Source organism: Pan troglodytes, chromosome 20, assembly GCF_028858775.2.
Source record: "Pan troglodytes isolate AG18354 chromosome 20, NHGRI_mPanTro3-v2.0_pri, whole genome shotgun sequence".
Taxonomy (NCBI): domain Eukaryota; kingdom Metazoa; phylum Chordata; class Mammalia; order Primates; family Hominidae; genus Pan; species Pan troglodytes.
In genome coordinates, this window is record NC_072418.2 from 8,629,477 (window position 1) to 8,644,277 (window position 14,801).

General features: G+C 55.5%; 1 protein-coding gene across 4 annotated transcripts in view; it reads right to left on the reverse strand.

Annotated features, from left to right (window-relative positions):
* The window catches only part of MLLT1 (MLLT1 super elongation complex subunit), a 76,620-nt gene extending 64,180 nt beyond the window's left edge, over positions 1–12,440 (reverse strand). For 2 of the 4 annotated variants that reach the window (XM_016934803.3, XM_016934802.3), the window contains exons 1-2: positions 4,355–4,540; positions 3,005–3,185 (exon numbers count right to left, since the gene is read on the reverse strand). In XM_016934803.3, coding sequence (XP_016790292.2) covers positions 3,005–3,185; positions 4,355–4,525 — 352 coding nt within the window. In that variant the 5' untranslated portion in view covers positions 4,526–4,540. Of the gene's footprint in view, positions 1–3,004; positions 3,186–4,354; positions 4,541–12,212 lie in introns of those variants that run through there. The other 2 variants (XM_063801065.1, XM_016934804.4) reach the window with 2 other exon arrangements.
* Between the last annotated feature and the right edge of the window lie 2,361 nt (positions 12,441–14,801).

Below are 14,801 nucleotides of genomic sequence, written 5' to 3' on the forward strand. Positions count from 1 at the left end.
GACCAAAAAGAACCCGTTTCACACGGACCTGACTTTGAGCCTTCTCTCTGGAGTGGCCCAGAGTTCAGGACATGGGAAACAGAGGCTGAATGAAGTCCTGCCGTCCCAACCAGCCTGATGGTGACAGCGTCAAACATGTCAACGCCGCCTACTGCTAGTTCCCAACTCTTACAGTCAATCTATCATCGGGGAGCGGAGGTCTTGGTCTTCATCAATAAGCTTAACAACGTCCATTGTAGCCTCAAAAGGAGGGGTGCAGCAGGGTCAAAAAGAGACAGGGTACTGGTGGCCTTGCCCTCCTCAGTGGAGAGTCAGAAAACACTAACAAAAGCTGACCAGGTGCAAGGGTCCATCCAGTCATCAAACACTTATTAAGCACCTACTGTATCCCTGCAGGCACCGAACATGTAGCAGCAAACAAAACTGACAGAAACCTCTGACTTGGGGTGGGGAGAGGGATGGACAAGAAGAAGAAGTCATATGTACGAGATGTTAAGATGGTGCTAAGGAGAAAACCAAAGCAGAAAACAAAAAGGCTAAGAAGCATATGGCTGTGTGGGTGTATTGGGCAACGAAACTGCGATTGAGCCCAGGCAGCCAGAGGACTCCCTAAAAAGGGTGACGTGGGACTCTTCTGTGAAGGATCCCAAAGGTAAACAGGCTCACATCATCATTCAAAGTCACAAAGACAACCAACGCAAAAGCGAGTCACTGGACTATTAAAAACTTAGAGAAGACAGTGGATAAAAGGGGTACTTTGGGATAAATTCTAACCCTTCAAGCTGGTAAATCAGTAAGTATTGTCTACATTTAAAAAATCAAGAAATAAGAAGCAAATGAGCTGGTATTAAGAGGAGTCCAGAGAGGGCTAGGAAGACAGCCCCGGGGAGGGAGGACTAAGGAGGTCAGGAATAGCAACTTTGTACCTTACATGTTTCTACCCTATTTGATTTGTGATAATGTAAGCCGGGGCGGAAGTAAAAGATACTTTTTAAGTACCTCAAGTATCAATCCAGAGGCTGGAGTGCTCTAAGAGGTTCACTCCCTCTCTAAAGTTTTATTCAATGCCACAGAGTGTGAGCTGGAAATTTACTTTCTGATACATTTGATGGGGCCGCTATCTGCCTCCAGGCCCCACAGACAGACTGCAACAAACAGGGCTCAGCTACTAATTTAAAGGCCGCCTGCAAACTGACACTGAAGCCTGGCATGGTGGCACGCGCCTGCCAGGAGCTCAAGACAAGCCTGGGCAACACAACAAACAACAAACAAAAAACAAAAAACTAACCCTTAAGAGTGAGCCCCACTCACCACCCCATCTTCCAGGTACTTGGAGAAGGTGCCATATCAACGTGGTGGGGAACAAAGGTGAAATCAACAGCCTCAAAGTGGACGGAAATCAGCGTCCGGGGCCCATCCCTGTGCTCCAGGGACAGAGAAAAGGGGAGGGGTGAGGGTGTTGGTGAAGAAGTGGAGTGGATGCCACCAGAGAAAGGAAAGAGGGCCTGGTGCAGGAGGGGCAGCCAGGCTCCTGCTCTGCCAACGTGGCGCAAAAGCAGCCACAGGCAACACCTATGCGGACGGGCATGGCCGTGCACCAATAAAAACAGGCTGCACTGGCAGTGGCCAGACCCAGCCCACAGGACAGCCTGCCCACCCTGCTCTAAGCACAGGCAGCGGCCTGCCCCCTGGGCCCGTCTCCCCGTCTGCAGAAGAGGGCTGTGGCGAGAAGAAAACGCGATCCTGCGCACGAAGCGCTGGCCAGGAAGTGCTCGATAGATGGCATGTGTCCCCGTGATTAGGAAGCGGTTTATGAACATCTGCCGCTGTCAGGAGCCCCGCGGCCATCCTCTAAGAGGCTTAGAGAGGGAGGAAGGAAAAGGGGAAAAGGTGAAGACTCAGGAAAGGAGAAATGCAGAGGGAAAGGGAAGCCGCAGGCTGAGGGAATCGCAGGTGGGCATCCCTTCAGAATGACAAGCCTCTACTGCTGTCAACGCCCGTCACTTCCCCACTAGGCTGCAAACCACTTACAGGCTCAGGGCCAGGGTCCTGGGTCCCGGGTCCTGGGAAGCTCTTGCTTCAACCTAAGCACACCCACGTTTGTGCAAGGCTCACCTCCCGTGGCCCCTGGAGCTCCCGGGACCCCCGTATTGCAGGGTAGAGGGGTCACCAGCCCAGCCAGGGCTCTTCCCACCCTGAAGTGCTTCCTACAGAAAGTCCCTCATTCCTTTATCAAGACATCACCCAAGAAGCATTTATCGAACCCCTGTGATGTGCTGGGCTCCGGGCTTCACACTGGCGACTCAGCGGTAAGAAAAGTAGACGCGGCCCCAGCCCTGATGGCGCTCACCAGACCACCACCTCACTCTCCGATTCCCCACCACAGCCTTTCCCTAGGGCTCACTTCCCCAGGAGGGCATCCCCGATCATAAACTGGGTGACTTCCTGCCTGTGCCCCGTCACACTGCACCCTCCAGGAAGGCCAGGGCCCCCACGCCACAGGTGGAGACGCTGACAGAATACACGACTGAAGCACTCGTGCTGAATCAATGACGGCCTGAGGCTTGAAGGGAGAGGGAAGACACGGAAGAGAAAAGACAGTGGTGACATGAGCTCCGGCATTCTTTCTGCCCCAAATATTGGGAATTCTTCACATGGCACACAAACAAACATAGGCCCGGTCGGCAACTTCCTGATCACTCACCAGCCGGCTGACTTCACCTGTCCCACCCATGCCAACCTGGCTGTGCTCCCTGGCTGCTTCCCAGAGCCCGGGTCTAAATCATGACACAACAGACCGCCACCACCTCCTTCAGTTTCTCCTACGACTAACTCAACAGCTGGAGGTGACACGGCTCCAATGCCCCCACGCCGAGGGACGCAAGCTGGAACCTCACGGTTGGAGGGGTCCTGCTGCTCCTGAGGGAGGGGTGGAGCCTGGCCTTGGGAGGAGTGAAGACAGATGGGTCCGTGCTGTGGGCACTCAGGGCTTGAGGCCACTCACCACGTCTGGGCTTGGGGAAGCTGTCGTGCAGCCAGAAGACCACCTTCTCCACGAAGTGCTGGATGTCACATTGCTCGGGGCCGCGGACAAACACCATCCAGTCGTGGGTGAACCCCTCCGTGGTGGGCTTCTTGCGCAGTTGGGCGCGATGCCCCAGCTCTAACCTCACCTGGACGGTGCACTGGAGGAGAGAGAGGTGGGGAGATGAGGTCAGCACAAGCCTCCAAGCAGGGGACTGTCCCCTTACCCACAGAGAACTTTCGATAAAGACCCCCAGCAGTGCGACACGCTCTCAACCCAGTGAGCAGCACACAGACGGCTTCCTATCGCGCCAGCACCTTGCCGCAGACGCCCCGTGCCTTCTCCCCTCCATACTCCCACACAGACCCCGTGTCTCCTCTCATCCGCCGCCTCATCCTCAATTCCACCCGCACAGCCTCCTCACCGGTCCCCAGCTCAGCCCAGCTCACTCCTGCCTCAGGGCCACCGCACTGGCCTAGGATCCTCTGCTCCGGAGACTTCCCACACTGGCGCCTCTTGTCACTGGGCTCTCAGCTTGGCTGTCCCTCTGCAGGGAAGCCTCCCCTGACCACCGATCCAAAAGCATCCACCACCGCTCCCATCACTCTATCATAGAGGATGCTCTTCCGAGCACTTTCACTATCAAAAGTCATCTTGCTGATGGCTGTCGGTGTCTCTGCCACCTAAGCTTGTTGACTCCAGCATTTTCATTCCCACGCACGCATCACAGCGCCTCCCGGAGGCCCCTCTCCTTTCCCTAAGTCATCAGCTACAACACTGGCTTTCAGTTTCAAAAGCAGAATGGGAGGTTCCCAAGAAGAAGGCAGAGGCCAGCCTGCGGCCCCCTGGTGACCGGTCCCAGGTGGACCCGTGGCCTGGGCAGCCCAGCTCCCTACGCTGAGCACATGTCGTGTCTGACACTTTGCTCTGAAATACAAGGCAGCTCAGGCCAGTTCCACGCCACTGAACACAAAGTTGCATGCCTTCAAAGCACTCTTCATACCTAGGTTGGCCAAAACCACCAACAGGGAACCTACAGTAAATATCCACCCTGCTTTGTAAAAACCTCCCCAGACTTTTCACAGATACGGCCCTGACACCCGCTATCAAATACAAGAATGTTACAAAATAAAGCAGCAGCCAAGTGCACACTTGCTTCTAAGTGCTGAGATAGCCGGGAGCCAGCCAGACCATGGCCTGAGTCCCACACCCTCCCCTGACAGAGCCGCCCTCCCGGGCCCCAGACCAGACAGCTCCCATCTGCGCCTTTCCACGCCATCGCTCGGCAACTGGCCAGGTGTGTCCCAGTGGCCGCAATCCCTCCAGTACCTGTCTCTTCTTTGGCATTTCGAGGCCCCGTTCAGACCCCGTCACCTGGCTGAGTGCCCCGGCGCCTGGCCGGCTTCCCTCCCTCTCCGTCCCCCTCTCTGAGCTCTCAGTTGTCACGCGATGGAGCCGCTGGGGCAGGCAGTTCCTATCGCCCCCACCCCCGCCCGCCATGTTAAAGCTTTCCACGGCTTGTCACTCCCTCAGAAGGAAGCCCGAGCCCCGCGCACGTCTTCCACGCGTGTATTTCCTCAAGTCTGAGACGCTCGTCTCTTTTCATGTCCTAACCCTTTTGAAGTCAGAGTCCAGCCTGCACACAGGCGCACACGTGCACACACACACACAGAAGCTGCTCCTGAGTTGGTGGCGCTGTCCTGGTATCTCAGAGTCCCAGAACTGAGGAAATGCAGGAAACGCGCACATTCCAGCTCAATCCTACAGCCAGCCCCAGACACACCAGGAACGGCCACCCCATCTCTCTTCATCTCTTCTAGTGCCGCAGCCTGGGTGCCCTAAGCTCATTTCAAAACCCTACTCATCTCAAGTCCTGGCTCACACGCTGCCCTGTCCAGGGCCCTTTCTGGTAGCCACGCTGGAGACCAACCTTGAGTCCCCACAGAAGCCCGTGGGCAGCTCCACGGGAGCCCCTTCATCCCATCCCCCGCTCCTGGGTTGTTGACGCAGCCCCCAGGGCCCCTGTGAACTCTCTGAGAGCAGGGACTACATCTTGTTCTTCCTCTTAGCCTCTATCTTGAAACCACGGGACAGGAGGCCTGGACGATGCTGGATTAATTAAACCAGAGAGCCTCTCAGGTCAGGGAGTTCTAAATGCTGCTTTTGGAGATGGCAGGGCCATGGTGGCAGATAAGGACAGGCCAGTTCCAGCATGTGGAAGAACTGGCCAGAGAGGCTGAGGGTCTGCGCGCACAGCAAGCCAGGTGTAAGAAATGAGGCGGAGGCGTGCAATTTCTATTTGGCAACTTAAAAAGTAAACTGAAACATGTACATGATACAGATATACAATTTTTATTTGTCAACTAAAAATTAATTTTTAAAAGGAAAGGGGGCAGAGGGGATTCCCTTGGCTCAGGACGACTGTCCCTCTGGAGTTCCCTAGGAAAAGAGGGCAGGGACTCCCTAGGGACCAGGCACACTGCAGGGGGTGCCTGGGATCAGGCCGGAGACAAAAGAAATAACCCGTCGTCGTAAGTGGCTGACGGATATGGGAAACGGTCTCAGAGTCAAAGCCCCCCGGCCCTCTGTGTAAGGCCTGGGGTGCAGGCAGAAAAGGGCAAATGGCAAACTAACAGCAACCCCAGCCCATGAGGAGGCAACCAGAGGGAGTGGCTGGAAAAAGGGGTGAACACAGCCCAAAGCCACAGAACTGACAGGACCCGAGGGTGGAGGACATTCGGGTAACCCCAAGATCCGGGCAGCAGGGACATTCATGACCCCAGTGTGGGAAGAAAGTGGGGATGGACGGAGGATCAGGCACACTCATAAACCCCCGGCGCTGCGGATTCATGAGGATCTCAGGTAAAAGTACCCCCACCAAACACACGAGGTGAGGGCTGAGCACCGGCATGGCAATACTCAGGCCAAGCACGAGTGTCTGCCTGAACACCACCGCATTCCAACAAACCCAAAACAACACTGACATTAGCCCCGAGCGGCGTGACCACCCTCTATGCTTACACGCCTGCGCCTCTGCCTTTTTCGCTAGAAAACAGGAAGGCAACCCCTGTCCCGCTGGGAGCATTACAGGTGAAAACTAAATGTACATACACATCATGGGAACAGCACCAGGATGCGGGAGAACGACCCCTGCTTCTGTGGAGCTGACTCCCACACAATGACAGTGTCTCCTCGGAATCGCTTATTCACTGACCCGGCCACTCAGACCTCGGCCGACTTCCCAGCATTTCTGATGACAGGGAGTTCCTACCCAGGGCACGCAGGCGGCAGAGCAGTTATTGTGAAAGAGTGAAAGACCGCGGTTCCACTGGAGAGGGGGAGGATGGAAGCACCAGAACTCCACCGCAGTGGCCAAAGTAAACAGGAAGGTTCCGAGGCAGCGATGGGTAATCTTTGCAGCCGGCAGGCCGGGCCCAAAGCGCTGCCCGGGCGACATCGATGCCCTGGGGGCTGGCGCCAACTTGAGCCTCAACACCCACTGTTAAGGGCACACCCCAGACTTGGCCAACAGATGCGAAGTTCGGGTGCCTGGCCTGCTGCACCCAGGGGACTGTGGAGCGCTGAGGGGGGCACTCCCCGGAAGGGTGGAATAACAGAGTCTCTGCTGTTGTAGTAAAAAAGGAATCACGGATTCAGTAGGACGCTCAAGCCACGTCAACGGGAGGCAAGAAGTGGAGCCCCGGCCAACGCGTTTGACTTGTCAGGTCATGATAATTTATTAGCACAGCTAAGCCAATTCCATAGCCAAGGGTAACCACCCCCCTTCCCCCACACCACCTGGACTCTTTCCCTGGCCATTAGGACCAAAGAATTGAAGCTAATCAATTAGCTGTCTCTCTAGGAAGGGTGCCTGGCTGCAGAGGTTAAGTGACAGGCTCTCCAGAATGTCTTAGAGTGAATAATCTGATTGGTCAGTGGCTCTCCCCCAACTTTATCCCAGCAAGTTCCTTCAAGGCACCAGGAATGCCTGTTGCTGGGAGGCCACTTTTTTGGAACCTCTGGAATGGATGGCTGGAAATGAGCTGGGGGGCTGTGGTCTCAGGGATTTCCACTTCCCTGCACCTCTGGGACCACCCTGACACCCACTCCCCAACAAAAGCCCAGGATAAAGGGGAACCTTCCAGGACCGTCCCGGAAAGAGCTGTCCGTCTCACTTCTGGGAAACCATCTGAAAGACAGCGGACGGAGGGATGGGCACGAGCGCTCCGAGGGCCATCTGGGGACAGTTAGGCTTGGGCAGAGGGCCTCAGCTGGGACACTGCCCTCTCTCCAGGCCAGCTGGCAGAGGCCACTTGGAACCAAAGGGCCAAAATCCCAAATCAGGCAAACCAGGCAGCCTCTCGAGGGCAGCTTCCCCGGGGCTTTCTCAACACAGCGTGCGGTTCTCCCCAGGTGTGGGCTACAGCGGCCCCCGCCTGGCAAAGAGCCGCGAGCCAGCCTTGTTCCAACAGCTTCACACAATTCCTTCAGCCGATGTACCCCACTTCCTGCAAGCCCTGAAGGCAGGTCTTCAACAACCAGTTCATCTGAAGATTTCCCCTGGTCTTCTGGTGGGAATTCTCAATAGATGCCCTTCCTCTGGGAACTTGCACTTCGCCCAGTGGTGGAATTACACCTGGAGTTCGGCTACTGCATCTAATTCCCTCGGAGGCAACGATCCCCTCCCCTCCCAGGAGAGAACACTGAGGAGTCGTTTCCCCCTTCAGCCTAAATTGATTTTGAGGTCCTCCTGGGCTGAACATGTGCACGTGTGTGAGCCACACATGCACAAACAGGAAGAGGTGACGAGGCTTGGGCGATCCCATGGAGCGACGGCAACATGAGACCCAATAAAACCCCCTGCGGAATCTTCTCCCGCCAGGCCCAGTCGGGGCCCTCAGTGGTAACCACTGAATTAGAATGTAAGAGATGGGGAAAGACAGGTGCCCCTCCGTGACAGTCCTCTGAAGCGGAGAGCTGCCCACCCAGAAGGCAGGGGCCTCTCAATGACAGGTACCTCTCACTGACAGGTACACCGGGTCCTGGTCCCCTGACTGCTGGCACACTGGGGCTAGGGGCCAGCACCGCCACCCCTCTTCTGGCTCCATCTGTCCTCGTCCCTCTGACCCAAGGCACAATGACAAAGCGATGAGAAGGCACTCAATGAATTTCTCTCTGGAAACTCTCTAAGAGTGGTGTGTAGACCACCTGGAAATGCAAGTTCCCCTTTATAGGGTCTGCAGGTTCCTGGTGAGACTGACTCTCTGACCACATTGTCAGGGGAGGCCTGGGACAGAGTATTTACGAACCAGGAGCCCACAGACGTGTAGACAGTGTACCGGCTATCTCCCAGGTTCTCCAGGGGGGAGGGGGAGGAGCCTTGGTGGACTTTTTGAATGTGCACAACCCCAATACAGGCATCTGTCACCAGACCAGGTGGGCCTGGCTGCAAAGGGACTGATTCCTAGTTACTTGTATTTAACCAGCAGCTGGCAAAGCTGAGTGCAAAACCTCCCATTACAAACCACAACGGGCATAAAGGGAAATGGGACTCTGGTCCCTGCCCTCAACTGCTTCACAATATAATCACTTTAGGACAAAAAAACTGGCAGGTCAGCTTTCCAAGGAGTAGCTTCAGAGCTGGGAGCAGGTGAGAAATCTGTCACACCTCAGCCAGCAACCTGGGTAATTCGGAGCTTTTCGGGCAGGTTTGGGGAGCAACCGAGTTGCAGGAGGAAGAGTCTACCCACCCTTGCCTGCTGGTAGGACTTCTGAGCCTGCATTTCCACATCTGTGAAATGGGCCCCTGGCATCAGAAACAAACTTTCCCCGCTGAAGAACATCATTGTGAGGCAGCTGCTCTCAAACCCAAACCTAGGAGAGCATCTGCAGGACCAGCAAGCAGCAATTCGAGCGTGGGGGTGCTCCCTGGTCCTTTTGAAGAACGTGACCGCCCAGATGCTGACACCACCTCCCAGCTCCCTAGGCAGCCCCAGTCCCCGTGACCTGCTCTCAGGCCCTTTCCCAATCTCTTTTCGGCATCTGCTCAGCCTTATCCTTGTCACGACCCAGTCCCCTCCCCCGGCCCCAGCCCAGGAAACAAACCACACTCCTTCCAGACATAACCCTTAAGTGAGCAGGGAACTCGCTCATCCCCCTGCCAAAAAAAATACAAATACCACAGACAACACCAGCACAGACTTGGGGCGGAGGGGGAATCAAACATGCGGGTTACGGTTGGGGCAAAGAGAACCAGAAAGGCATTTTCCTGGCCATAAGGAAAAGATGTCAATGCTGAGAAGCTGGGAGCCCAGAGCACAGTGGGAAATCCTGCTTCTTAGGGGGGTCTGAAAGTCCTAGAGAGTAAAAGAGGAAGGCAAAAAGAGAATCAAAGCCTCTCAAAGCCAGCGACTGGGTGGAAAGCTGTGCTGTTTCCCACTATAATGAGGCACTAACATTTTGTGGCATCTGGGGGGCTAGTGGGAGCGGAAGCCCAGGTTCTGCTCGATTCAAAGCATTTTCCCTGTGCCAAGAGTCCCGCAGGGACACTGACCGCCAACTCACCTACTTGAGTAAAAGATACCATTCTCTCCTGTTTCCCCAGGGGCCTCCGGCTCTGTGAGGAAGGGACAGAGCCCTTGGGCCTCTCTCAAATTTGCATGAAAGCTTTGCTGGGGAAGCTAGAATCAGACTTTGGGTCCAAACACACTTCCCTCCGGGAGCAGCTTCCCTTGCAAACACTTCTGCAAGGAGGGAGACCATCACCATCGACGGAACTTTCTGCGATGATGGAAATGCATCTGCATTGCCCGACAGGGTGGTCAGTAGCTCAGTAGCTCAGTAATGGTGGTTACTGAGCGCTTAAAATGTGGCTGGTGCGATGGAGGAACTGAAGTTGTCATTCGAGTTAGTTTAAATGTAAATCAGCCATAGATGCTGGTGACTGTGGTACCGGGCAGTGCAAAGCCAGCTCTCTCCCACACCTGTCCACCTGAGTGAGACCTTTATCTCCCTCTGTCGCAGACCAGGAATGCCACCCATTTCCACCATCCCACTTACATAAGTGACAGCCACCCAGACCTCCAGGGTTCCACACATCACAAGGGGAACAGACACGCTTCGGCCTAGGACATCTCCCCCAGGGACTAAGGAAGGAGGAAAGGGGCCATACCCTATGCCTCTGTGTGCCCAACGGGACTTGCCCGGAGGCGGGCTTCATTGAAAGTGTACACTAAAGGTATATTTCATTTGGGTTTTTAACTCAATACAGATTGGAAGCAACAAGCTCTGTCCCTTCAACGGAAATCAACTCACACCACGCTGTGGAAATCCACCAATCAACTGCTGCAAACTCTTCCTTACCTCTTAAGAAGAAGGCAGCAACACCCAAACCAGATGGGAAGCCATGGGAACTGGGTGCCAGAAGCATGAGACACCTGTCTCCATGACCCTGTGCCACAGGCGCCGAGATGGGCAGGAGGGAGGATTCTTGCCCCCCACCCATGAAACCACAGAGTCAGACAGTGCCACTTCAGTGGCGCCAGCAGCCAGGGACGCCCCAACCTGCCCTCTCTAACGGCGGAGATTTTGGCTGCCACCACCACAGCCCCACAACACCTTTCCTGGCCTGGTGCCCCTGAAAGCCAGGGCAGCAGAGGAGGAGAAAGAAATGATCCCATGTTGGGGGCCAGCAATGCTTCTGGGCTTGAGGAAGAGGGGTAGGGGCTTGGGTATTGGAGAAGAGGCAGCGCAGAGTTGGGTAAAGGGGGTGCCAGGGTGCAGGAATGCCTCGTGTTTATGAGAACCAACACAGACCAATGGGGAGGGGCCGTCCAGAGCGTTTAGGGAGGTTGGGGAACCCACCCACCCTGGGTTTCAACTGAGGCTCTAAGATCCTGGGGGAAAAAAACAGAAAATGAGGTGGAAGGAGGGAGAGGGTAGTGGCTGAAAGAGACATCAGGACTCATCAGGCTGATGGGCGTTAGATGAAGTGGGAGATCCTGAAGGCAAAGGTTGTACAGGAGACTGCAGGACTGTGACGTGACGAACCAGCCTGGGAGGGAGATCTGGACTGGGGTCAAGTGTGGGGAAGCCTAAATCAGGATCCCAGGGGCGGAGAGGGCCCAAGCTGAGGGGAACAGCAGGCCATCAGTGACTCAAAGGTCTGGGGAATCCAGGTCAGAGAAGAAACTGCTCCCGGTCCTGGTCTCAGAGCAGAGGGTCTGAAGGTGAAAGAGACAGCCCCGCCGGGTCCGAGGGAGAGTGACGAGGGCCTGAAACTAGAAGGGGGCTGAGGCGGCAGGGTGGGTCAAAGAAAGAAGTCTGAAAAAGCAAGTACAAAGAGAGGGGACACTCCAAACAGGCCTGAGTCCCTGCAGCAAAAGACCGAAGGCCAGGGTCCTAGGGAGTCAGAGGAGCTCAGGCCAGGGCTGGGGTTGGGAGAGAAAGGGATGCCCTGGCTGCAGCCGGGGCAGGATCAGACGGGAGAGAAGGCTCAGGTCCAGGTAGGGGATGGGTGGAGATAAAGCTTAGACTGGGCCTGGGTTCAAGGAAGAGAGACGCCGCAGAGCAGGGTCCCAGGGGGCCGGGGACGCCTCATATCTGAGCTGAGGTTGAAGGGAGGACAGGCAGCAGGTTGGGGACTCTGGGAGTTTGAGGCGACTCGGGGACAAGGGTCCAGACAGGAAAGGAGACAGTGACTGGCCCTGGACCTAGAGAGGGAAAGGTCTACAGGGCAGATCCGAGGGGTCCCGGGAGGGGTCTGAACAGGGCCCAGATCCCAGGAAGTGCCTGGAAGGAGCTCTGGGCCAGGCTGAAGTCCCGAGAGCTGTCTTGAGGTCCCTAAGCCGGGCTGGGGTCCCCAGGGGCGTCCCAGGTGGATGCAGGTCGGACTGGCGTTCCGAGGGGTCTCCCGGGGGTCTCCGAGCCAGGCTGGGGGGTCACCAGGGGCGTCCCAGGGGGCTCCGGGCCCAGCCCGGGTCCCGAAGGGTGTCCGAGGCGCCCTGGCCGGGGTCGCGGATGGGGGAGGGGCGCCCCCGCCCCACATAAAGGCCCGGGGAGCGGCGGGCGCGCACAAAGCGGGCGGGCGGGCGCGGAGCGGGGAGGCCGGGACCGGGGAGGGCCGGGCTGGCCGGCGGGCGGGAGGGGGCCGGGCGGGCTGCGCTGGGGCGGCGCGGCCGCTCCTCACCTGATTGTCCATGGCTGGCGCCCCGCCCCGCCCCCGGGCCCCGCGTCGCTCGCCGCCGCCGCCGCCGCCGCCGCCGCTCAACGCCGCCCCGCCGCCCTCATTGTCTGTCAAGCGCCGCCGCTGCCGCCGCCGCCGCCGCCGATCCCGGCCGCCCGCTCGCCCGCCAGCCCCGCGGAACCGGAAACCACCGCCAGCCCGGGTCGCGCACCGATCACGGGCCCCCGCCGCCGACTAGGGCCCGCCGCATCGACTGACAGCCACCTGGGCCAATCGACGGCGCGGACGGCCGCTTGTGGCGCGGGACTTCCTGCCTGGCGGGGGCCTGCCGGGCTGCGGCCGGAGGGACGAAGCCCGCAGCCAATGGGAGGCCGGGACCGGAGGGGCGGGAGGAGGGAGGGAGGGAGGCGCGAGGCGAGCCTGGCGGAGGGGAGCGCGAGGTGTGCGCCGCACGTGGAGGGGGGCGGGGGCGGGACGGGCGCGCCGCGCCTGCGCGCTGCGGCCCGCAGGGGGCGCTGCCTCGTGGCTGGAGCCTCCAGGGCGGGAGCGTCCCGGGGGCTGCAACTGAGGTTACGGGTTCGAGCCCTGTAGAGGGATCCCCCAGCCCCCCGGTAGGGACACTTTTGTTTCCTGACCTCATGATGCTGCTATGTAATGGAACGAGCCCTGGGCTCTGGAATTGGAGATTAATTTTCTTTTCTTTTCTTTTTTTTTTGAGACACGTCTCGCTCTGTGGCCTAGGCTAGAGCGTACTAGCACGATCTCAGCTCACTGCAACCTCCACCTCCCAGGTTCAAGAGATTCTACTGCCTCAGCCTCCCGAGTAGCTGGGATTACAGGAGCTCGCCATTATGCCCAGCTAATTTTTGTATTTTTAGTAGAGATGGGGTTTTGCCATGTTGGCCAGGCTGGTCTCGAACTCCTGACCTCAAGTGATCCGCCTGCCTCAGCCTCCCAAAGTGGAGATTAATTTTCTAATCTTGCATAATCCTTGGCAAACCTGGTCAGCCCCTTCTTCACCTTTCCCTGAGTCTCAGTTTGTGCATCTGTGAAACAGGTTGAAGAACAGTACTGTGTGATTCTTCATGCTAATTTGAATGATACAAATTTGAAATCGTGCTACATTCAAATGACCCAAGAGAGTCACATGTTTTCAGTTAGACACGAAGAATAAGTTCTGGCGATCCATCACACAGCAAGGTGACTACATAATAATGTTATTTTATATTTTAAAATTGCTAAAAGCGGCCAGATGCAGTGGCTCACGCCTGTAATCCCAACACTTTGGGAGGCTGAGGGGGGCGGATCACCTGAGGTCAGGAGTTCAAGACCAGCCTGGCCAACATGGTGAAATCCCATCTCTACTAAAAAAATACAAAAATTAGCCGGGCGTGGTGGTGTGTGCCTGTAATTCTAGCTACTCAAGAGGCTGAGGCAGGAGAATCGCCTGAACCAGGGAGGCAGAGGTTGCAGTGAGCTGAGATCATGCCACTGCACTCCAGCCTGAGTGACAGAGCAAGACTCTGTCTCAAAAAAGAGAAAAAAAAGAAAAAAAATGCTAAAAGTGGATTTTGACTGTTCTCACCATAAATAATTGATAAGTATATGTGGTGATGGATATGTCAATTAGCCTGATTTGTTTATTCCATAATGTATACATGTACCAAAGCATCAAGGTGTACCCCATACATATATACAGTTATTATTTGTCAATAAAGATTTTTTTTTGAGATGAGGTCTCTGCTGGAGTGCAGTGGCACAATCGTGGCGCACTGTAACCTAGAACTCCTGGGTTCAAACAATTCTCCCACCTCAGCCTCTCAAGCAATTAGGACTGACTGCAGGCTCATGTCACCACGCCCGGCTAGTTTGGTTATTTATTTATTTATAGAAAGAGCGATCTCACTATGTTGCCCAAGCTGGTCTCCAACTCCTGGCCTCAGGCAATCCTCCTGCCATGGCCTCCCAAAGTGCTAGGACTATAGGCATGAGCCACTGCGCCCTGAACAAAGATATAATTTTTAAAGAGAGAATCTCATGTTATCCACAAAATTTTAAATAATACCCATCTCTCAAAAAACTGTTTTGATTTATTGAGGATCACAAAATTTTACAATGACCTGTAAACTGTGTTTATGTGGGAAATAGGCATAACCCCATTTTTTCAGGACTTTATAAGCCACTTGTCTCTTGGACATTAGGACTTCTGCCTGTGATTTGGGGATCCTTGTGCAGTTATTTTAATTCCTTCTTGTCATTAAAAATCAGGTTGTCATTTACAAGAAAGAAACAAACCACCCCATTAAAAAGTGGGCAAAGGACATGAACAGACACTTCTCAAAAGAAGACATACATGTGGCCAATAAGCATATGAAAAACGCTCAACATCACTGATCATTAGAGAAATGCAAATCAAAACCACAATGAGATACCATCTCACACCAGTTGGAATGGCGATTATTAAAAAGTCAAAAAACAACAGATGCTATCAAGGTTGCAGAGAAAAAGGAGCACTTTTACACTGTTGATGGGAGTATAAATTAGTTCAACCATTGTGGAAGACAGTGTGATGATTCCTTAAAGACCTAGAGG